Source organism: Phocoena sinus, chromosome 7 (assembly GCF_008692025.1).
Source record: "Phocoena sinus isolate mPhoSin1 chromosome 7, mPhoSin1.pri, whole genome shotgun sequence".
Classification (NCBI taxonomy): Eukaryota; Metazoa; Chordata; class Mammalia; order Artiodactyla; family Phocoenidae; genus Phocoena; species Phocoena sinus.
The window spans coordinates 44,374,680-44,398,025 of record NC_045769.1 but is presented as its reverse complement, the minus strand read 5'-3'; the positions used below and the strand labels follow the sequence as shown (position 1 = coordinate 44,398,025).

The following is a 23,346-nucleotide window of genomic DNA, read 5'->3' as shown; positions in this document are numbered from 1 at the left end:
CCAGTAATTCCACTTTTAGGTATATACCCAAAAGAACTGACAGCGGGGACTGAGATACTCGCACATCAGCGTTCACAGCAGCAGCATTCACAGTAGCCAAAAGGTGGAAACCGCCCAAATGTCCATTAACAGATGAATGGGTAAAAAAGTTACAAGGCTACATATCCTTTAGCCTTAAAAAGGAAATTCTGGCACATGCTACAGAAGACATTGTGCTAAGTGAAATAAGCCAGACACCAAAGGACAAACACTGTATGATTCCACTTATATGAGGTACCCAGAGCAGTCATAGTCATATTCATAGAGACAGAAGGTAAGTGGTGTTTCTCAGGGCCTGGAGATAGTATTGTTTAACGGGTGCTGAATTTCAGTTTGGGATGATGAAAAAATTCTGGAGATGGATGGTAGTGATGGTTGCACAACAGTGTGAATGTACTTCAAGCCACTGAACCGTACACTTAAAAATGTTTAAACGATAAATATTGTTACGTATATTTTACCACAAAATATTTATCTTTATTAGGTATGTATATGTGTGTGTGTGTGTTTGTGTGTATATGTATGTGTATATATATATATATATATATATATCTAGTTAAGTAAATAACTCATGTTCCAAAAAAGAGTAATGTAAGGAGTGCTGATCGGTCACCCTGCCCGCTCCTCTTCCTCTCCAGGAGTGACACACGCGGCCATCTGGGCAGCCTGCATTTCTTATCTCAGCGCTGCGGTTCCCCCAGAGCTGAGGACGTCTGCCCAGGGCATCCTGCAGGGCCTTCATCTGGGTTTGGGGAGAGGTTGTGGAGCCATGATCGGAGGCGTGTTAGTCAATTATTTTGGTAAGAAAGGTTTTCTCTTTTTCTCTTTCTTCTTTGATGAAAACTTAACAAATTTTTTTAGCAACCCCTCAGTAAACACTCAAGTTATTACTGAAGATTGCCAGAAGCTAAACTCCACTGTTCATATATTCTCTTTCTAGCTCTCATGGTAGTCAGAATTGCAGAGCAGTATATGCTTCAGTGGTTAAGATGATCAGAGCCAGCTTGTAACCGTGCACGCTTCTCTGACAGCTTACTGCGATGCTACACAGATAGCTGAAAGGAGCCAAACAAAGGAATAATCACATGTGCTTTTGGTTTGAAGTAAAGTACCCTAAACCAGCTGATAATAATGCTAGAGGAAAGAGAGTTCATCATTGTTGTTCCATCAGGAGATTTTGAACCAAAAAAATCTAACTATATGCTGGCTTTGGTAATGTCACTGCATCTGTGACAACACAGTCTGTCTGCCCTGTCAGATCTCCCTTATTGGAAATACAAGGGCGGGGCTGAGGTGGAGATGGCATTATTCTGCTCCAGGAATCCTGAGTATTCAGGTCCCTAGAAGGTGGACTCAGGGATGTCTGAATATATAGCACTACTTGAGCTCGGCTGTTCTAATTACAGATTAATAAGGTTGTTTAATATATAGTTAGGTAAATTGTCTTTATGAAGAGAGCACCACTGAATTTTAAAATGGCACTCGGAGACAGTCCTTTACTTTATAAATGCAGTTTTAAAATTTGATCAATGACAGATATCCAACACCAGCACTTGGATCTCTTGACACCTGCCCAGACCTGTGCTTTTCCTACTATATGAAGCTGATGGCCATTTGCCATTCTTTGCTCTGCTGCCTTTGCCCTGAACTTTAGAACACCGACAGTTTTGGATGAGGGCTACCTGTCTTTCCGGGAATTACTCTACAGAGTGCTGTTTGTTTCCACAGGGGCTGCTGCAACATTCCGAGGAATTGGCATGGCCTGCCTGGTGATCCTCCTGTTCTTTGCCCTGATCCAGTGGCTGGCGGTGCCAGATGAGGAAGAAGGTAAGCATGTTCATTGTTCTTTAATGGTTCTAAAGGTTGAAGCCGTGGGGAGTTCTACACATACCCCTCAGAAACCCAGAGGTGGAAACAGAGTGTACCACAGACCTGCGTGGCTAGATTTTCTCGGGGGTGTATCAGTGAACTTGTGCACCACTGCTGGAGAGAAGCCACTTGCTATGTTGAAAAGAACACTGGTTGTTTTAGGCAGCTTGCTTTTGTTTTGTTTTACGGTACAAGGTACTGGGGAAAGTATTGGTTTTAAATTTCTCTGGTATTCTAAAGAGATTTAAAATTTAAATCAGATATATATAGGATTATACAGTAATTTTACTATTGGGGTAGGAAATGGTATTAATCTCTGTGCTTTTACCTTCATTTGATAAAAATGTCTAAACCTTAAATTTGAAGTTTTCCCTTAATTAGGCATGGCCTTCTTAAACGTATCATACAGAAAGAAGGTTATATCCAATATAATGTGTTGATGAGAACAAGCTTTCAACTTTTTGGGGGAATCAACTTTTTTTTTTTTCAATGAAGAAGGCCAACCATTAAAACAAATATTCTTTCTCAGCTCTTGGGTCCTGGAACAGGGCTCATCTTCTGTGGTGTCCTGTCCTTTGAGGAGCATTTGCCTCAAGTACCCGAAGTGCTTCTGTTAAGAGAAAAACTAACTTGTTACAGAAACCCCAGAGACAGATTTTAATTCCAACAAGTTACTCAGAAGGAAAGACCAGTACTGACTTTTCTTATTCTTGTTCTTTTATAATCCTAACTAGATCATCTCTCTTATGCAGTTTAGTCCATGCCTTCAGTAAAAGGCCAATAAAGGCAGCTACTGTGTGATTCTTCCTATTCTGATGCTTATCTTTAAAATCTCAATCCTGTAAGTGGGCCTAAGGCAACATTCACTATAACCTATGCCCCACAGATGCGTTAACTGAACCAATACATTTCATAAATAAATATAAGTTAATGTCTGTTAAGTCCTGTAAGGAGACCCTGGAAGGTAAACATCACATTCATTTGCTCAGTACTTGAGCCAAGTAGAGAAGCCGCCCTTGTTACACGGCAACTTATCAACATTCCCAAGCATACTAGAACGGGCTTATCGAGGTTGTCCATTTGTTCAGTTTTTATTATTTATTTATACATACATACATACATCTGTTTAAATATGTAAAAACGCTGAGAAACGATTTAAACATGGCTTTCTCTCCAGACAAGACGATGCTGGCAGAAAGGATTCCTGTTCCTTCTAGTCCTGTTCCCATAGCAACCATCGACTTGGTCCAGCAACAGACAGAAGATGTTCTGCCACGCGTTGAGCCCAGACTACCACCTAAGAAAACCAAGCACCAGGAAGAACAGGAGGATGTGAACAAGCCAGCCTGGGGTGTCAGCTCCTCTCCCTGGGTGACCTTTGTTTACGCACTCTACCAAATCAAAGAGATGATGCAGCTAACAAGAGACAACCGTGCTTCTGAGATACAGCCTTTACAGGTAAAAAGTTCCTCTGCTGCCTTGCCTTAAGCAGGCTCAGTTGTTTCAGTTATTGTTATTCATTCAACAAGATTTATGGGAGGTCTGGTGGGGGAAATAGACATGCAGACAAATAATTTCAGTGCTTTGTGACAAGTGTATTATAGAGCTGTATACAAGGTTCCATAGAGGGAAAATTCTGCCTTATGTGGTTCAGGAAGGCCTCACAGAGAAGACAGTACCTCTTGAAAGAAAGAAAATAAATCCATTCTGATTTTATATATTTCTTTGAAATGTCTGTTTTGGTGGACATTAGTTACAGTATGGATATATGGTTCTTGCCTTGGTGAATTATAAATCTCTGTAATTTAAAAATTCTAATGGGGACATTCTATATAATAGGACCTCAATAAATATCTGATAAATTAAGTAATACTCTGAGCCACTAAAAGGGTCTGACAGGACACCTAACTCAGTGGAAATGTGGTTTTGCTAGCGGGCTCACCTGAAAGATAAAAAGTGTGGTTTTTCTTGTCCCTAGAGGTGTGGTCTCTCCTGAGTAGCGTCGAATCGCATGGATAAAAACACTGTAGGTAATTGTAACTGAAGCTATATAATACTTTTGGAAAATGTTTAAGCGTAACTTCTATGAACAGTTTAGCCAAAGTAATGAGTCTACTTCCCCTGTGTTTTTATTAATCACTCCCTTTCACTTGATGAATCATGTCAGCTCTGTATCTAGAGTAGCTTCAGAGGACACAGGAGGAAAAAAATAAAGGGGAAAGACTTTAAGAGTAGTTTGAGTAATTTCCTTAATTTGAACTACCTCAATTAAATTTATCACAATTTTGTAAACTGACCTGTAATATTTCTCTAATTTAAACCAAATCTGATTCTTCGCTGATAACCATAATGCATTCTAGTCCATGTATGATCCTATTGGTTTATCGAGATAATAAACTCACACAAATCCTCTGCTCACAAGTCAAGGACGATATCAGGGTAGGAGGAGCATAGAAAGGATGTGAAGCAAGGAGGTGATGCAGGAGGAAAGATGAGTTCTGCCTGAATGGCAGTGTTTTCATTACTTTGGATACTCACCCTTGTTTTCACAGAAGCCTATTAGGCTTAAGTATCATTAACATTTTTTATGATATATTAAGATTAATAAAAACTGGCTAGTATGGCTTAGCTACTCTTATGAAGAAGTCATTATACTAATATTTTTTCTTTTACAGTTTAGAACTACAGAAATAAAACTTTTGTTTTTCTTTTTTGGTGCTCAGCTCTTTGAAGTGATGGGTACTAAATTCAGAGGAAAATCCATAAAAAAAGAAATGTTTCCTGATTTTTACAAACCAACTTTTAGTGTGTACTTTAAAATCCCAACTATACATCAGGACTCAATTTCAGGACATTCTTTTCCTGGCCCTGTCTCCAAGGCTGAGGATGCCTTCCTCACTTCCTGTGGGACAAGGTGCTTTCCAGCCTTGAATTCTCTGGTCTTAGCAAGTGGACTGAGTTCCCGTTCCGTGCCGCTTGCCCAGTGACTTGCCACAGTGGCTGGTGGGGGCCCAGTAAATATGTGCTGATGTAAATTGTTCTCCTAGGAGTAACAGGCATGTTGGTAGTAACGTTCCTTTATCCACAAGATACGTCTGCTTATAGTGTCTGTGTTTTTCATGCGGCTTGGACAGTTGCACGTAGGAAAGGAGATGAAAGGTAAGACATTCTATCCTTATTCCTCTGTTACTTGTTTCCTGAAGTGTTTATTTCAGGATGATCTCCCCATGTTTCATATATCTTACTTGAAAGCGTATAAAAAGTTTGCTAGCACTGACCATGGGGCACCTCCTATTTTTTCCTTCCAGGGGACCAGTGAGGATCGGGAAACTTCTCCAACTGGTGGAGCCCGGCCTGGACCACGTGAGGCTCCCTCTGACCCATCAAGAAGCCAGCCGTCCCCTCAAGCAGCAGCATCTCAGACGCAGAGCAGCCCCACTCACCCCAGTGTAGACCCGTGCAGGGAGGAGACTGAGGACCAGCAGGCTCAGCCTGCCTCTGGGGGACACTGAGGGGTCCTGCTCATCTCACACCCTGCGTGGAACTGGGCTCCTCTGCCAGCACAGAGGGAGCACCTTGAGGAGCACAGCACCACATACGCTGCTGAATACCTGAACTCATCAACGCAGAAATACACACACACACACACACACACACGCTCACACATGTAGAAGCTACAGTACATACTGGCAGAAATAGGTCAACTTCCGTAGTCCCACTGGAGTCACAGAAGGAAAATGGATTTCAGTGAGGACTTTCAGTTCTTGGATTGGTAGGTTAAGGACTACAGGACTTCTCTGCCAGGGCAGTAAGAGTCGAAACCAGCAGTTACACTAAATGAGTGGAGGGAAAGAAAGTGTTTCAAGGTGAATGCTGATACAATTTCCCTCTTCTGATTATTTATCCTAATTATTTGGTTCTTAATGCAAACTGGGAAGAAACAGAATACATCTATAATTTTGTTTCTCTTAAAGAGAACAATTAAAAAAAAATTAAGACGTATTTTAAAAGTAACCAGATAAAAGTTAGTGGCATCTATGCTTTTGTTTAAAAAAAAAAAAAAAAAAAGGAAAAAGTTTCATCAGAAACTTGGCATATCTCTAGCAAATATATTTTTATATGGGTATGGTGTATAATGAAAATAGTCAATTCTTTGAGTGGCAAAAGCTGTTACTGACTACTGCAAGCTAAGCTGGGCTTTAAAATGCCTTTTGTTTTAAATGGGCTTTAAGACCAGAGGAGGGGATATTTGAAATCAACCAACCAACTTAGTATCCTGTGGCTTGATAGACAAGGGTTTACTAAATATACTGATACTGTAAATAGCCTCTATCACTACTTACAACTTTATAGTGATCTGGGCTCTAATTAGCTGATGGACTAAAACAAACACACAAAATCACTGAATTCCTAAGGGTTTCTTTAATTAAGCAGTACTACTTACTTACAAATAACAGTATAAGATTTAAGTGCCTAGGGAAGGGATACAATTTTTAAAAATTACACACTGGTTCAGTTTTTTTGTTTTGTTTTTGGTGAGGGGAAAAGGTGGTGAATAGGAAACCAGGAATGGAAAATAAGAAGTAAGTACACTTTCTAATGACTAAAGAAAAAATTCTCAGTATATTCTTTCCCACGAAGACATAGTCAGACACTGGACAGTTCAGATACGGGCATGCTACTGTAAATATTACAGCTACAGTTGACAATGGCCGGGTGACTCATGCATAAAGCTTGCTGCTAAAAATGAAAGCTGAGGTTATGGGAAGCCTTGGGGGAGGGCTGTGGACAAGGGAACATTGCTTTAGCTGAAGGAAGGTCGATTATATAGTGTGTACAATACTGTGGATGAGTACAGGAGAGAGGAAAGAAAAGAACACAGTTAAAAATGAGCAACTCACCTTACTCTCTGACTCTGATTAGGCAGGACCAATTATAAAGTGAGGACTTCTCCACGATACAATACTTCTGCCCACAGCTGCATCTGCAAGAAGAAAGTCTACACTCGGATATCTAGCTTCACCACAGAACACAGCTTAAAAACAAAATAACGGGAAGAAACAGAATTAAGCAAATAGTTATTTTTGCACTTGAACTGAAATGTACTGTACTGTAAATTATCATGACTCATTTTAAGTGACCTTTAAAAATCAGATGTATTTATTATGCTTATGTAATTATAGAAATAAAGAAATGGGTGACAGGCTGAACCTCACCTATGAATGTACAGTATGTGGATTTGTGAAACTGACTGTAGGAAGTCAAAAAACTTCTACTGTGTCTTGTGTTTACAGTTCTGATTTATTCCTCTGAAAAGCCTGCTGTTTTGGAAATGCACAGTTGACATGTTGAAATAAAAATAAATACCATTTTTAAGTATTTCTTAAATGATAACGATGTGACCAAACAAATAAAAGTCCTTCACTCTGTAATGAATGAGATCAAACTCTACAGGCCTTTGTTATGAGACGTTTACTGTGAGAGGTGATTAAATAGTGCAGTAATTTCCAGCCTTTGAGAGCAGACACCTTCATGGGTTTGTGGACTTTGTGACTTCCTCCTGTCCTCAAAGTGCCATTTAAAAAAAAAATTAAAGTGAATTCAAATTATATTTTGATTTGAGAATTTTCTAATCCCTTTTGAGATCCCCTGGAAATACCCAGGGAGGTCACAAAGCCCAGGTTGGTAATCACGATCGTAATGACTTGTTTCATATGCTTTTCCCCATAATTGTAGAAAAAGTGAATTACGCAAAGCGCTGAGCTCATGTGGATCCAAAGAGGTTAGTTACTGATTATTAAACTATTACTCAAGGCCTTAAGTAGAATAATAGATGACAATAACACACATACCTCCACCAGCCAATAAACCTCATGAAAAGCCTCAGGAATTCACAGGAAGAATATCGCTGCCTTACTGGCTTATTAGTCTTGTCACGGGCCACACGAAGCAGGCAGTTGGCTAAGTGCTCCCCTCTGATTTGCCATTCCTCCAAGACTGCTGGGCGTGGAGGCTACTGATGGTGCTGAGACCATTATCTAAGTGGTATTCCTTGCAGCCAATCTGGAGGTAAGCAATGATTCCAGGAAACAAGGAGCCACACCCACTGTTACTGGGTGCTTGGTGTGTGCTGATGACATTATCGGTTTGTCCTAACAACAACACACTGTAATACATATCACTATCCCCTCTTTAAATAGGATTTTGGAGCTGAACTCGGCTTACATTATGGGAACAAGGTCACAGTGCCAGAATTCAAACTCAGATCCACCTGATGCCTAAGTGCAGGTCCACCCAGGACCTTCTCCAACCCCAGGAGGCGGGGAGGCCACCCTCTGCTTCTGTTGTGGTGGAACAAGCCTGAAAGCAGCCCCGGCCATTCTGAACCCTTACCTTGTGTGCCTGATACTCCCTGTGTAGTTGCAGTTCCATTTAGGATCGCTAGCTATTCCCAGATACATAGAAATCCAGCGCCTTCAAACTCCTGCTGCTCTGTTAATCATGAGTGCCACTCTGGAGATAACTCGGAAGGTCTGGCAACCCTGCAGAGAGAACTTGGAGGTTGCAGGGACTCTGAAGACCAGTGCCACGGGAGCTGGGAAGACACACCCACCGCTCAGTAACCTGAGGCAACAGCTTCGTGAAGCAGCACTGTCAGGTGTGGTAGCCGTTAGCCACAGGTGGCTATTAAGTGCTTACAGTATGGCTAGTGCATCTGAGGAGTTAGATTTCTCATGTTATTTATTTTTTTAACTAATTAATTTTTGGCTGCGTTGGGTCTTCGTTGCTGTGCGCTGGCTTTCTCTAGTTGTGGTGAGTGGGGACTACTTTTCGTTGCAGTGCACAGGCTTCTTGTTGCGGTGGCTTCTCTTGTTGCAGAGCATGGGCTTTAGGCATGTGGGCTCAGTAGTTGTGGTTCGCGGGCTCTACAGCACAGGCTCAGTAGTTCTGGTGCACGGGCTTAGTTGCTCTGCAGCATGTGGGATCTTCCCGGACAAGGGCTCGAACCTGTGTCCCCTACATTGGCAGGTGGATTCTTAACCACTGCACCAACAGGGAAGTCTCTCATGTTATTTAAATTTAAACAGCCATCTGTGGCTCGTGGCTACCATACTAGACAATGCAGGAACAGAGGAAGAAAATTACCTTTGGGAGATCTCTGGGTCTTAGTTTTCTCATCTTCATTGTGAAAGGCTGGACCCTAAAATTAACATTATTCTGTGAAGATGAGGGCATGCTGTGACAGAGCTGACTGTAGGCAAATAAAATATGATTTTCCCTTCAGAAATTTTTCTCTCCTTGGGTGCAGTGGGACAAGACAAAGCTACTTCTGAAGCCCCAAACCACTCCGGTGTCATTTCAGCAAAGCTCTAAGAATTCCTGGCTCAAAAATTCCAAACCATCGGGCAGATGGGAGAAAGGTCAGTGCCTGGATGGGAACAGAATAAAGGGGTGAGAGAAAGGGGGAGTGGGTTCTCAAATCACTAAGTAATTTACCTTATGAGAGGACAAACTGTGGTTTAAGATAAGAGAGTAACTGGAAACTTGGTGATGTCCAGAATGGGGAAGAAATGAGCCGGTCCAGGTGAGCACCTTACTCTCACTCAACTCCCATCTGCTTCGGACGGCTAATACAGGACCACGTGCCCCACTGTGGCTCCAGGGAGGTCCCAGTTTTTAGATGGCAACCCAAGGACCTTACAGTGCTGGGGTTAGGACTGCCGGCTCTGGAGCCCCATTGTCTGGACTTGAGTCTTAGTTCTGCCAGTGAGAACTCACATTAAGTAACCTCTCTGGGTCTCACGGCCCTCCTCTGTAAAATTAAGATGATTACAGTATCTGCCTTACAGGTTCTTTTGATGGTTAAATGACATACCCGACACACAGTAAATACTCAATAAATGTTGCCGTTATTTTTGTGTGACAAATAGCCCATGGCAAGGGGAGTGTTGTCTTATTTCCCATCCAGGCCCTAGCTCTTAGTACTTTGTTAACATTAATCTATAACCATACTGCATGCTCCCAAACTACAGTGCTATGTTAAACGTTTACCTATACCTAATAAGCTGTCTAGTAAGACATTCAGTTCCAACGTGCATTGTAAACATTAAGTGGTTTGAAATATGAATTAGTTAAGGGACAAAATTAATCAAAACATAAGTTGAAGAGAAGGGGGGAAAATGACAAGTAATGTTATATGGCAACAAATTGGACAACCCAGAAGAAATGGACAAATTTCTAGAAATATTCAGCCTGCCAAGACTGAGTCACGAAGAAACAAACAATTTGAACAGACCAATCACCAGAAGTGAAATAGAATCTGTAATGATAAAAACTCCCTGCAAATAAAAGTCCAGGACCAGATGGCTTCACTGGGGAATTCTACCAAGCATATATAAAGAAGAACTTATACCTATCCTTCTCAAACTGTTCCCAAAAAACTGAAGAGAAAGGAACACTCCCAAATTCATTCTACAAGGCCACCATTACCCTGACACCAAAACCAGACAAAGACACTACAAAAAAAGAAAATCAAAAGCCAATATCTCTGATGAATACAGACGCAAAAATCCTCAGCAGAATATTAGCAAACTTCAGTGGAACAGGATGGAAAGCCCAGAGATAAACCCACGCACATATGGTCGGTCACCTTATCTTTGATAAAGGAGGCAAGAATATACAGTGAAGAAAAGACAGCCTCTTCAATAAGTGGTGCTGGGAAAACTGGACAGCTACATGGAAAAGAATGAAATTAGAACACTCCCTAACACCATACACAAAGATAAACTCAAAATGGATTAAAGACCTAAATGTAAGGCCAGACACTATCAAACTCTTAGAGGAAAACATAGGCAGAACACTCTACGATATAAATCACAGCAAGATCCTTTTTGACCCACCTCCTAGAGAAATGGAAATAAAAACAAAAATAAACAAATGGGACCCAATGAAACTTCAAAGTTTTTGCACAGCAAAGGAAACCATAAACAAGACCAAAAGACAACCCTCAGAATGGGAGAAAATATTTGCAAACGAAGCAACTGACAAAGGATTAATCTCCAAAATTTACAAGCAGCTCATGCAGCTCAATATCAAAAAAACAACCCAGTCCAAAACTGCACAGAAGACCTAAATAGACATTTCTCCAAAGAAGATGCACAGATTGCCAACAAACACATGAAAGAATGCTCAACATCATTAATCATTAAAGAAATGCAACGCAAAACTACAATGAGGTATCATCTCACACCAGTCAGAATGGCCATCATCAAAAAATCTACAAACAATACATGCTGGAGAGGGTGTGGAGAAAAGGAACGCTCTTGCACTGTTGGTGGGAATGTGAATTGGTACAGCCACTATGGAGAACAGTATGGAGGTTCCTTAAAAAACTAAAAATAGAACTATCATACAACCCAGCAATCCCACTACTGGGCAAATACCCTGAGAAAACCATAATTCAAAAAGAGTCATGTACCAAAATGTTCATTGCAGCTCTATTTACAATAGCCAGGACATGGAAGCAACCTAAGTGTCCATCGACAGATGAATGGATAAAGAAGATGTGGTACATATATACAGAGGAATATTACTCAGCCATAAAAAGGAATGAAACTGAGTTATTTGTCGTGAAGTGGATGGACCTAGAGTCTGTCATACAGAGTGAAGTAAGTCAGAAAGAGAAAAACAAATACCATATGGTAACACATATATATGGAATCTAAAAAAAAAGAAAAAAAATTGGTCATGAAGAACCTAGGGGCAAGACAGGAATAAAGATGCAGACCTACTAGAGAATGAACTTCAGGATATGGGGAGGGGGAAGGGTAAGCTGTGACAAAGTGAGAGAGTGGCATGGACACATATACACTACCAAACGTAAAACAGATAGCTAGTGGGAAGCAGCCGCATAGCACAGGGAGATCAGCTCAGTTCTTTGTGACCACGTAGAGGGGTGGGATAGGGAGATGCGAGAGGGAAGAGATATGGGGAAATATGTATATGTATAACTGATTCACTTTGTTATAAAGCAGAAACTAACACACCATTATAAAGCAATTATACTCCAATGAAGATGTTAAAAAAAAAAAGAATATTAGCAAACTGAATCCAACAGTGCATTAAAAGGATCATATAGCATGATCAAGTTGAATTTATTCCTGGGTCACAAGGATGGTTCAACACACACAAATCAATCAACGTGATACACCACATTAACAAAGGAAAGACAAAAACCACATGATCATCTCAATACATGCACAAAAAGCATTTGACAAAATTCAACATCCATTCATGATAAAATTCTCATCAGAACAACAAAATGGACACAACAGCAAGAACAAGCAGACACACCAATGTTCCATGCAAATCAAGGGATTATTGAATCTCACGGGGAGAAGGGAGAAAGAACTAAATGGTAGATTTTCACACTCAGGATTCAGTAAAGGATCTTCTGTTTGCTGAGGGGGAAAAAAACCCCCCAAACCCAAAACTCTCATCAAAGTGGATAGAGAAGGGAACATAACTCAACATAATAAAGGCCATTTACTACAAACCCACAGCCAACACAATACCCAATGGTGAAAAGCTGAAAGCTTCCTACTAAATTCAGGAACAAGACAAGGATGTGTACTCTCATAGTATTGGCAGTCCCAGACACAGCAATCAGACAAGAAAAATAAAAGGTATCCAAATTAAAGAGAAGAGGTGAAACTGTAATATTTGCCCATGACATGATATTCTATACAGGGAACCCTAGAGTCTCCACCCCAAAACTATTAAAACTAATAAATGAATTCAGCAAGGTTGCAGGACACAAGATTAATATACACAAAATGCAAAATATTTCTATACACTAATAATGAAATATCAGAAAAAGAAAGTGAGAAAACAATCCCATTTAAAATCACATCAAAAAGAATAAAATATCTAGGAATAAACTTAACCAAGGAGGTGAAAGACCTATATGCTGAAAACTATAAAATACTGATGAAGGAAAATGAAGATTCAAAGAAATGGAAAGATATCCCATGCTTTTAGATTGGAAGAATCATTATTATTAAAATGGCCATACTACCCAAAGCAATCTACTGACTTAATGCAATCCCTATCAAAACACCAGGACATTTTCCACAGAACTAGAATAATCCAAAAATTTATATGGAACCACAAAAGACCCCAAATTGCCAAAGCAATCCTGAGAACTAAGAACAATGCTGGAGGTGTAACCCTCCCAGACTTCAGACTATACTACAAAGCTACAGTAATCAAAACAGCATGGTATTGGCACAAAAACAAACACGTAGATCAACAGAACAAAGAACCCAGAAATAAACCCACACACCTATGGTCAATTAATCTGTGACAAAGGAGGCAAGAATATACAGTGGAGAAAAGACAGTCTCTCCAACAAATAGTGCTGGGAAAGCTGGACAGCCACATGCAAAACAATTATATTAGAACACTGCCACACACCATATACAAAAATAAACTCAAAATGGCTAAGACACCTAAATGTAAGACATGAAACCATAAAACTAGAAAAGAACACAGGTGAAACACTCTTTGTCATAAATCATAGTAATATTTTCTTGGATCAGTCTCCCAAGGCAAAAAAAATAAAAGCAAAAGTAAAGCTAACGGGACCTGATCAAACTTAAAAGTTTTTGCACAGCAAAGAAACCATCAACAAAATGAAAAGACAACCTATGGGGGGGAAAAAAATGGAATGGGAGAAAATATTTGCAAATGATGCGACCAACAAGGGGTTAATATCCAAAATATACAGAAAACAGCTGGCTCCCAGGTCAGATAAAAATACCTGTCTCACTGTGGGGGATATTCAGAACTCCACATCTATTATGTTATCTATGCATAGGATCCTTCTTTCAGTCGGACAAAAGAAAAAGGTGATTTAAATATTGTACTTCTCTAACTCTGGGGAATAATCACATACAGAATAATATAAGATCCTTTTTCTTTTCTTGACATCATTCTGGAGGTCTTAATTCTTCCACATGTTTCGATGTCAGCTATTCCAAATCTCTTAATATCTAAAATTTCATAAATTTCTAGATTTAAAAAGTCATAAATTCAAGTATTGTCCTAAATGTCAGATGGACACTCCCCTGTAATTCAGCTCTAAGTATTATTGGCAAACTATACAACTGACAAAACATTTTTTGTGATAATGTAAAATGTGTTTTAAAACCTTCAAAAAATAGGGACCTCCCTGGTGGTCCACTGGTTAAGAATATGCCTTCCAACGCAGGGGACGTGGGTTTGATCCCTGGCCGCGGAACTAAGATCCCACATGATACGGGGCAACTAAGCCTGCACGCCACAACTACTGAGCATGTGCGCCACAACTAGAGAGAAGCCGGCGCGCTGCAATGAAAGATCCCGCGTGCCACAAGACCCGACGTGGCCAAAAATAATAAATATTTTTTAAAAACCTTTAAAAAATAACATTGAATATGACTGTTTAAGCATGGCGACCTACACTACATCTCACTCATATGTTTTGGGGTCAAAGAGTCCAACTTGCTAACAACAGTGAGCTTTTGTGAGGCACCTCGTGGGCGCACTAACACAACAAAGGTTCTGTTGTGCTCCACAACTGCACACCTAGGGTGGCATGAGGCACAGAACCAACTGTCAACAACCTGTGAAGGGCATAACCATTTTACTGAATGGTCATTTAAATTGTTTAAAGGCCTTTAAATAAATGAAGAAAAAGAGGAGAGAGGGAGTAGGGTGGTGGGGAGAGACAGACAGACGGATAGACAGACAGGAGAAGGGAAGAAGGGAAGGAGAGAAAAAAGATCTCTTAGAGGAGCTGACATACATACTGCTTGATGGGGACTAGACCTATGATCAGCACTATAACAAACCCCAATTCAAATAAGCACAACAGAAATACACCCAATATATCGCAAGCAGTGCTTTTAATTATTTAGCTTCTCACAGTACTCACATAATAGAAACTGACAAATCCATGGTTTCCTCTAAAAGTAAAAATGAAAAACAATATCCCCAAAGCCTCTTGTTGCTCTTTTTCTCTTCCTTTAGCTATTTTTATTGCAATTAAAAATCACAATAAAAATAGCTACACCTAGCTTGTTGGCCCACCAGGAGCTGCTTTCTTCTACTGTCGGCACCTGTTCACCCTGGCGCAGGTGAGGCCCAGTGGCTGTCTTGGCTGGGATGTCCCCTGGGAACTCCAGCAGACTGCACACGTTATGCACACACACATTATGTAGTACACACACCGTCTCTTGGTGAGCACAACCACAAACACATCTGATACGTTTAAAATATAGCACCAATAAATAGAATTACAAAACAATAAAAATCAGATTAAACTGTAACAAAAACGCTATTACAACTGTTTACACTTATAAAAGTCATCATCTTCATAAATCTGAATGGAAGATACTTTGATTTTTTATATCAAAGTCTATGTGAAAGCACAGATTAAATTTAGTGTATTCCACAAAAATAGCAAAGCTCCTGATATTAAAAGGTGTCTGGCAAAAATAGAGACCCGTAAAACACGGACACACTGCTTCAAAGAGGAAATATCATTTGGAAATCAATCTAAAGAATTCCAAACAGGCAGCCACACTCTTATTGAACAATTTAGAAAAACGCTATACTAAATTTGGTTCCGGAAAGCAGTGCCCAAGTGATCTGTGTGTCCCTCCTCCATAACCCTTCTAGAAAAGGGAGATTCCTCATTCTTTATGCTGCTACTCTTTATGGCCCCACCACAGCAAAAGAGCCTGCGTTTGATTCTTAAAGAGAAGTTGGCAACATCTTAACCCTTGGATTGTTTTGCCATGTTCAGATCTTTTCCCAGACCTATGTTTTGGCCTCTTTTCCTCAGGGTCAAAGCTCATGGTTAGTCCCTCATTTCACTCTGGAGTCTAAAATCATGAAGCACAAGAAGAAAAATGATTTGTTCTCTATAAGAAAGATCACAAATCTGTTTTGTAGGAAATTGTTATAAACACGTATAACTAAACAATTTTTTAAAATAGGCCAGTCGAGGGGCTTCCCTGGTGGTGCAGTGGTTAAGAATCCGCCTGCCAATGCAGGGGACACGAGTTCGAGCCCTGATCTGGGAAGATCCCACATGCTGCAGAGCAACTAAGCCCGTGCACCACAACTACTGAGCCTGTGCTCTAGAACCCGCGAGCCACAACTACTGAGCCCGCGTGCCACAACTACTGAAGCCCCCAAGCCTAGAGTCCATGCTCTGCAACAAGAGAAGCCACTGCAATGAGAAGCCCATGCACTGCAACGAACAACGAAGAGTAGCCCTTGCTCGCCGCAACTAGAGAAAGCCCACGTGTAGCAATTAAAGACCCAATGCAGCCAAAAAAAAAAACCAAGCCAGAATTGTTGTAGAAATTCAGGTGTGAACACTATTGAGACCTGAATTTAGGGAGTAAAAATAAAATAAAATAAAATAGGCCAGTTGACGTGAGGTTAAATGCCTTCAATTTCAACATACAAAAAAATGTAAAAAGTAATTCTAAATTCTAATCTTTATATATGTCTATAAAAGTCTTATCAAAACTTTAAAATATAACCATAGGAAATGTTTCTCTTTATCACAGTTATCAAACAGTTAGTTGGCTATTATTAAAAAATAAGTCATGAATATTGTGAGACCCAAGGCTATGGAGAGATGGCCCCTCACACCAATACTGTGAGACCCAAGGCTGTGGCGAGATGGCGCCTCATTTCTAAAGGTCTCTTCTTCTACCTGAGTCATTGCAAACAGTAGGGATGGAGTTTTAGTCCCAGGGCTACCTCTAAAAAGCCCTGTGGTCTTGGACAAGTTATTTAACCTTCTGAAACCTCCATTCCTCCACCATCAGCATTTTCCAAACATGTGTTCCAAGAAATGTTAATCTCATGAAAAAGGGTTCTGTTGTCAAATTAAGCCAGAGAATGCTGCACACAATTTCTCCTCTTTAGGAAGTTCACAGTGTGCATTAGCATTATTAAAGGCTCTGAGAAGTCCTGCAGTACGTTTAATCATGCATCCATCTTAGTTGGCCTCAGGATTCCTTTACCTACTAACACTTATTAGCATCTTGTGGACTACACTTTGGAAAATACTGGTCCAGTGTATCTCAGGTCTCTTCCAGCACTTACATTGATAACACGCAGGAAGAGCAATGCAGAGTCTTTTGACACAGGTTCTGGGGATTAAGAGAGGATAATGCCCTGCAGTTGACAAGGCACCTATTCAAATTAACCGGCCCCTTGAAGATCAACATGACCCCTTTGTTCCTAATGAGAATCTTCATTCAAGGACAGTGGTAATGACTGTCACAGAATCTTGGTGGCCACCTACAGTACAATACACAGAACTATCCAAGAAGGATCAGTTATCTTCAATACAGTTTAGTTTTCCTTTCCAGTGTGACTTGATTTTTCTCCATAGTGAATGCTTTTGCCACTGTTCCCCGGTACAGTTCTGCCCACCTTTAATAGGATCCCTGCCCTTCCCCACTTCCTTGTCCAGAATGAAGTCAGTGTGCAGGCAGACTGTCAGGAGTCCTCAGGTTAAAGAGCTGCTCTTCCAAGAAGGCACCCGCAAGGCCATATTGTTCTTCATGCAGCCTAATTTCTTCAGGTGACAAGTGGCTTCCTCCAAGAACAAAGTCTGCAAACCTAGTATTTGTTTTAAATAAAGTTAATGTTATCACAGAGAGGTTTATTGGGAAGATAACATGTTCCCTGGCTACTTATCCCCTTTAATTAAATTTGACTTTGCATCAATAGAGGATGGCATTTGCACAGTGGGTGTAAAAACAGGAATGGCTTATGTGATCCTTCTCTAGACGTTCAGGGAAAGGATCGAGAAGTAGGCAGACTTAGGAGCACCGAATGCTGCCAAATATACCCACTCCTGCTTTCTAATTCCTTCTTTCTCTCTTTCTTATTAAATGTACTATTTTATTTTAGTACTATTTTATTTTATTTTATTTTAGTGTCACGACTTTCCCCCTTCAATCTTTAATTTGAGGGCACTGTCGTTTGGATAAAGCTAGGAAGAAGGGAAAGCAGTAGAGAAAAGATGCTGGGCAGAGATGTCTTTCTTGGTGACCTTTACAAATGACTTTTCGTCCCCCGTAGGAAGAGAAGAAGGTGACACATCCCATTCCGTCTCCCTTCTCCTATGAGTTATCTTTATGGCCTTCCCTATGAAACACATCTGATCAACATTTATTCTGACACTGGCACTTCCACAGGGCGAGGCAGAGCACTGAAGCAAAAGCGACTCTGACAGCTTCCACGTCATTTGCTATCCAGGGAAGTTGTCTGTTTCTAGCCTGAAGTATCTGATCCAAACCATCATGCTATTTTCATGGTAACTCCAACCCAAGCTGTGTTGCGGGCAGTGGAGCGGGGCTTACGTTTTAGGCGCCCGGAGCCTGGAGACGGCCAGCCAGGATGGGAAGCCGGGGCTGCGGCAGGCCTGGCGCAGGTCCTCCAGGGCGCGGGTCGTCGCAGCATCGGCTTGTTCCCTGTACTCGTCTTCAGTAAGAAACTTAACCACCGGCTTTTCTGATGTAAACCATTTCTTCATTTTCCTAAAACAGGCGGCATTTGGTTGCTAGATTCCTGGCCATATTTGGTTGCTCAATTCAACCCTTAAGATTTATAAAAATACATTTCTTCAACAGTAACGGTAATAATTCTTAACTTCCTCTATATCATACTATACTTTATTGTTATCATGACGGAGGTTTACAGAACGTGTAGTTTGGGCCTATCAGTACATTTCCCCTCTTCCTGGACCATCTGAAATAATGTCCTACGGCGTTTGAGGATCGATTTCCGATAGAGATGTTGATTGCATTTTTCTTCCTCAGTGATTTCAAATCAGGCAGTTAAAAGTCTGGCTTCTTTATGCCTGCCCTGCTGGTTTTCTTAGCAGCAAGCCTCTGAGATGTCCTTTTATGGAGACCTAGCAGAATCACTTGCCACTTAGTCTGAACAGAGAAGCCGGGAAGATTTGTGGAATATCGCCTCCACCTAGTGGTGGGGATTCTGACTAACCTTAGAGGAAGTAAACACTGTACAAGGGTCGTGTATACACAGTCACTTATAATAATTCTTCCTCTGCTACATGCTGAGGGGCTCACGATTGGAATTCTTTTCCAAGCAAAAAAGTCCTAAAGTGAAGAATCTCATAAAAATGGTAATGATGAAAAGGTTTTAGCATATATGTTATACTTACCAATGAGTTAAAAAAAATGTTTTTAGGTGGTTTAAAATTTAATTTAACCAGAGATTCCCAAATATAAATGAGCATCAGAATCACCAGGAGGTGTTTTAAACATACATTTTCTTGAGGTTTGGGACCTGAAAAATCTTTAAACTTTTATTGATTGTCTGGTGGTTGATGAGCTCAATTAGGGAACCACTGACATGATTTCCTTCTCCTTTTCTGAATACCTACACTGTCTCCCTAGAGGAAAACTCCTGGGCTCTGAGGAGAAGCCCGGGACACAGTCCTGGCTTTGAGGTTTACCCACCGTGTGAACTGGGGCAATTCCTTCACAGTTCTGGGCCTCACCTTGCTCACATGGAAAAAAATGAAAGCAACAAGGAGGTCACTGTACAGATGAAATACATTATTTTGTGTCAAGTGCTTAGCACAGTGAGCGGTCTATAATAAGTGTTCAACAAAGATAATCAGAAGAACAGCTACCATATATTATTAAAATATATTCAAACAGCTCTTTGCAAACTAGAAAGTACTATACAAATCAAAGTATTTCCTCTGGTTTATTGTTTAACCTATAAGTTCCTGTTTTATCCCCTAATGTTTCACATAATTACTCACTAGCAAGATGAAAAGTTGAGGAAGTTACAATATTTTGATCATTACGTTTGTGTTAACAGAACGCACAGCAAATGCATTAAAGGATCACCGTGACAGAACACACTTTGCTCTTGGCAGGGCAGTGGATGTTTAAAGGGAAAGTAGAAGGAATTCTCTCTTGGGCTCCTTGGGCCACAAGCCTGGCAAAGGACCAGAGGTCTGAAGGATGTGTAGTGGCCACTGTCCTCCTGACAGAGGGACCTCTGAGACCCCCAGTCACTGTCTACCTCTGAGACAGGGCAGGGGGAAGCAGTCAGCATCAGTCCCCTGACCCTGCTGCCTTTCAGTCTCCCCAGCATCCTCTGCAGAGGGGCCCTGCCCTGTCGCTGGTGCATTTTAACCCTGTGACGTCACCACACATGCAGTCATCAGATCCAGAAACTACCAGTTACCACAGAGTCTCCTTCCTCACAGCCAAGTTTAGCTTGTAAATATTTATTAACTCCCTCTTCCTGCCTTGATCTCACTGCCCTACTCCAGGCCCTCATCGCCTCTTGCGTGGATTGCTGTGATGTCTGACGACTGGTCTCCTGCCCTGGAACCTCCCCTTAACCTCCACCCTCTGTGCCAGAAGACAGATGGGCCCCTCCTACTGCCCGAGGCATGTTCATGGTCTCTGCTTTGATTTTTGCTTGTTGAATGTATTTTTATTTTCAGATTAGATGCCAACATTTAAACATTGTCAGAATTTACATTCTAACCCACATTCCCAGCTTTTCTAGAAAACCAGAAGAGCTGGCAAGGCAAGGCCCATATTCCCACATGGCAACAGTCAGCTCAGGGTGAATGGCAACTGACCCCCTTTCAAGGAAGCAATGTTGTAGAATTTCACAGTCCTCACCACTGCCTTCCCTCTGCTCGGGCTCATTCCTTCACTACCTTCTGGGCCCCAGGCATTTGATTTCTAACCCTGTCGAGGCAGTAGTCAGAGAGCACTGACGAAGATACGTAACGGTCAGCTGCCTCCGCCACGTTACAGGATCAGATCAGATTCTCCAGGAGGGCCTGTGATGCCTCCATGACCTGGCCGACACCCACCTCGCTCACTGGCCCTGTGATGGTACCAAACTGGCCTTTCTCCCCGTCAGGAAGGCCCTTCCTATATTTATTCATCTGGCTGTTTTGATTCATTAAAATTCAGCGCAGTGACCTCCTCCAGGAACTTTCCTGAACTTTTTCTACACACCACAGTTCCTGTGCAGGCCTACTTTAACACTTCAGAGCTATAGAAACATATGCCTACGTGTCAACAAGTGCACCTCAAGGGTAGGGACCATCTCCTTCACCTGTGCACCTGACACAAAAACAGGTGCTCAGACTCCGTGACTGAGGACATCATAAAGCCGTGACAACAGAACTTGTCTCATCTTTCTTTCTGTACTTTCCAAAGGCTTAACCGAATTATATAAATCATAACTTTCAATCATTTGTGATTCATTTCTGTTCCCTAACTCTCATCTCATATGCACAATTACCTCTAAAGCAGTCCTGGGCCCTAAAAAAAGGAAACGTAGAATGGAAGTAGAAATTATAGGTGACTCCGAGCCCAAGTAATTTTGCCACTGATTTTAGTGAATTCTGGGTGAGCTGTCATTACCTAGTAATTGGTGGTGCACCTCCGAAAGATGAATGACGACTAGCAATGGGGATGGAATCAGATGCTTATTATGTTCTCTAACTGTCCCCCTCTCAGAGGGAAATATCCAGATGAAGTGGAGTTAATTGTGAGATTAACTATGATGTGTCCAAAAAATTCCCCCCCCAAAATAAATAAAACCAGAGCTCAAAATGTCAAATTTATGATGGAAAAAAAAAAAAAAAAAAAGATACGCACCATCTCACGTAAGCGAGTGCTCTCAGTGGGTAGTGCAGGATCTTGGACGACAGGGTGAGGAGCATCACTGCATAGGCGAACTGAGGAATGGCCACGCCAGCATAGACCAGGAGCAGGGAGAGGAGCTGCAGCGCCCACGCCAAGAGGGTCACGCTCCTCTTCTCCACGAGGGGCCCGTGCTTGTAACAAACAGTAAAGCTGAGACACCCAACTATCAAGACGTAGCCTGTAAAAGCAGAAGAATGTAAAACAACGTAACACTGAACTGAAAAGTTATGGGGAAAAAACCGGCAGAGCCATATGGCTTAGAGCTAAGAACATATCAGAAAACCTTCCTTTTTGTCTTCTTTTTCCAATGAAGTTGAAAAATGCATTTAGGGCTAGTTATTCCTTCCATGTGAGATATTAGGCTGACTTTTGTAATAATTAAGGATGTATAATAATAAATTATTATAATATTAATATGTAAGTATCCCTATTTTCTGGTCCAGAGTCCTAGAGGGCAAATGTTACCACAGTTGCTTTGGTCAGGAATAAGCCTCAGTGTATGTCACAGTCTGCTACAAAAGCTATTCCTAATTTTTATTTTCTAGTCACTAAATGAAAATATAATTTTACAGTGCAGGGATGGGGCTGTCACCCTCGTAGTCCAGTGCTCAGTTTCTGTATTACCAAAAGAGGGACAGTGAGATATTCTGTGGTGTCTCCTGTTGTGATCCAATGTCACGTGCACATTGCCTCTTACGTATTTCGCCAAGTGTTTCATTTGTATGTACGCAAGCCTCAAGATCTAACTTCCAGCTTATAAAAAAATACAGGGGACAGAGAAACAAATTAAATTATACTACAGAGGAATAATCAGAGAAATCCAGAAAGTGGGACATTCTATAGGACAACTTGGTCTCTTCGGCATATCATTGTGATGGGGAAAAAAACACCCCAAAACCTGTTATGGATTAAAAGAGACTTACAGGACACAATAGATGCAGAATGTGATTCTGGACTATATCCTACCTTATACAAAACAAGCATCAAGGATGTTTAGGAAATTTGAACATGGCCTAGATAATAGATGATTTTATGTAATTATTCATTTTTTTAGATTTAAGAGTTATTTAACTATAGAGGAAAATGCTCTTGCCTTGTAGAGATGCTTAGTGAAGTATTTAAGGAAACACACCATAATAGCAATAATTAACTTTGAAAATACTTTAGCGTAAAAAGAAAAATGGGCTAAAAACATAAAACCTTCAAGTGAAACAAAGAATTGATTACTTTTGTTCTGGGTGGGTGGACTTACGGGAGAAATCTGGCACTAAGAGGTTAGGAGAAAACTGATTCTCCCATTCTCTATAATTTCCCAAATAAAACACTTTAAAAAGTTGGGTTTTTCTTTTTTGTTTGTTTTTTAAAATAACATCAAACAAGAAGAACAAGTGTCTCTGTTTCTGAAAAGTCAAGTTTTCATTAGTCATTTATATTTAGGATTTCTCACCTTCATACTGAATAAATTAAGAAAAAGAAATAAAGAGCCACATTTTAGAGAAGTGTTTTCATTACAATTTAGATGTGGTTAGAGCTTAACCACAACTCAAAAGCACATGCAGTCAAAAAGGGCAAATGCTTTTTTGCTCTTTTGATCATTAGTATAGAAAACTAAGAAGGATGTCATACAGAAATAGTCTAAAATGGG

General features: G+C 40.8%; 2 protein-coding genes across 13 annotated transcripts in view; one reads left to right on the top strand and one right to left on the bottom strand.

The window, feature by feature from the left end:
* Positions 1-7,349, top strand: part of MFSD6 (major facilitator superfamily domain containing 6) — a 74,879-nt gene extending 67,530 nt beyond the window's left edge. For both annotated transcript variants that reach the window (XM_032636849.1, XM_032636850.1), the window contains exons 4-7: positions 678-839; positions 1,768-1,866; positions 3,086-3,366; positions 5,217-7,349. In XM_032636849.1, coding sequence (XP_032492740.1) covers positions 678-839; positions 1,768-1,866; positions 3,086-3,366; positions 5,217-5,420 — 746 coding nt within the window. In that variant the 3' untranslated portion in view covers positions 5,421-7,349. The remainder of the gene's footprint in view (positions 1-677; positions 840-1,767; positions 1,867-3,085; positions 3,367-5,216) is intronic.
* NEMP2 (nuclear envelope integral membrane protein 2) overlaps positions 1-23,346 on the bottom strand; it is a 49,058-nt gene that overhangs the window by 3,861 nt on the left and 21,851 nt on the right. Inside the window, exons 7-11 of one of the 11 annotated variants that reach the window (XR_004350656.1) lie at positions 21,654-21,879; positions 9,055-9,109; positions 8,302-8,503; positions 6,810-6,892; positions 5,713-5,741 (exon numbers count right to left, since the gene is read on the bottom strand). Coding sequence is in view for 4 of the 11 variants with exons in the window: in XM_032636851.1 (XP_032492742.1) it covers positions 17,457-17,598; positions 18,345-18,521; positions 21,654-21,879 (545 nt within the window). In the remaining 7 variants the exon portion in view is untranslated. Of the gene's footprint in view, positions 1-5,712; positions 5,742-5,958; positions 6,893-7,760; positions 7,972-8,301; positions 8,504-9,054; positions 9,110-14,836; positions 17,599-18,344; positions 18,522-21,653; positions 21,880-23,346 lie in introns of those variants that run through there. The other 10 variants (XR_004350654.1, XR_004350657.1, XR_004350655.1 and 7 more) reach the window with 10 other exon arrangements.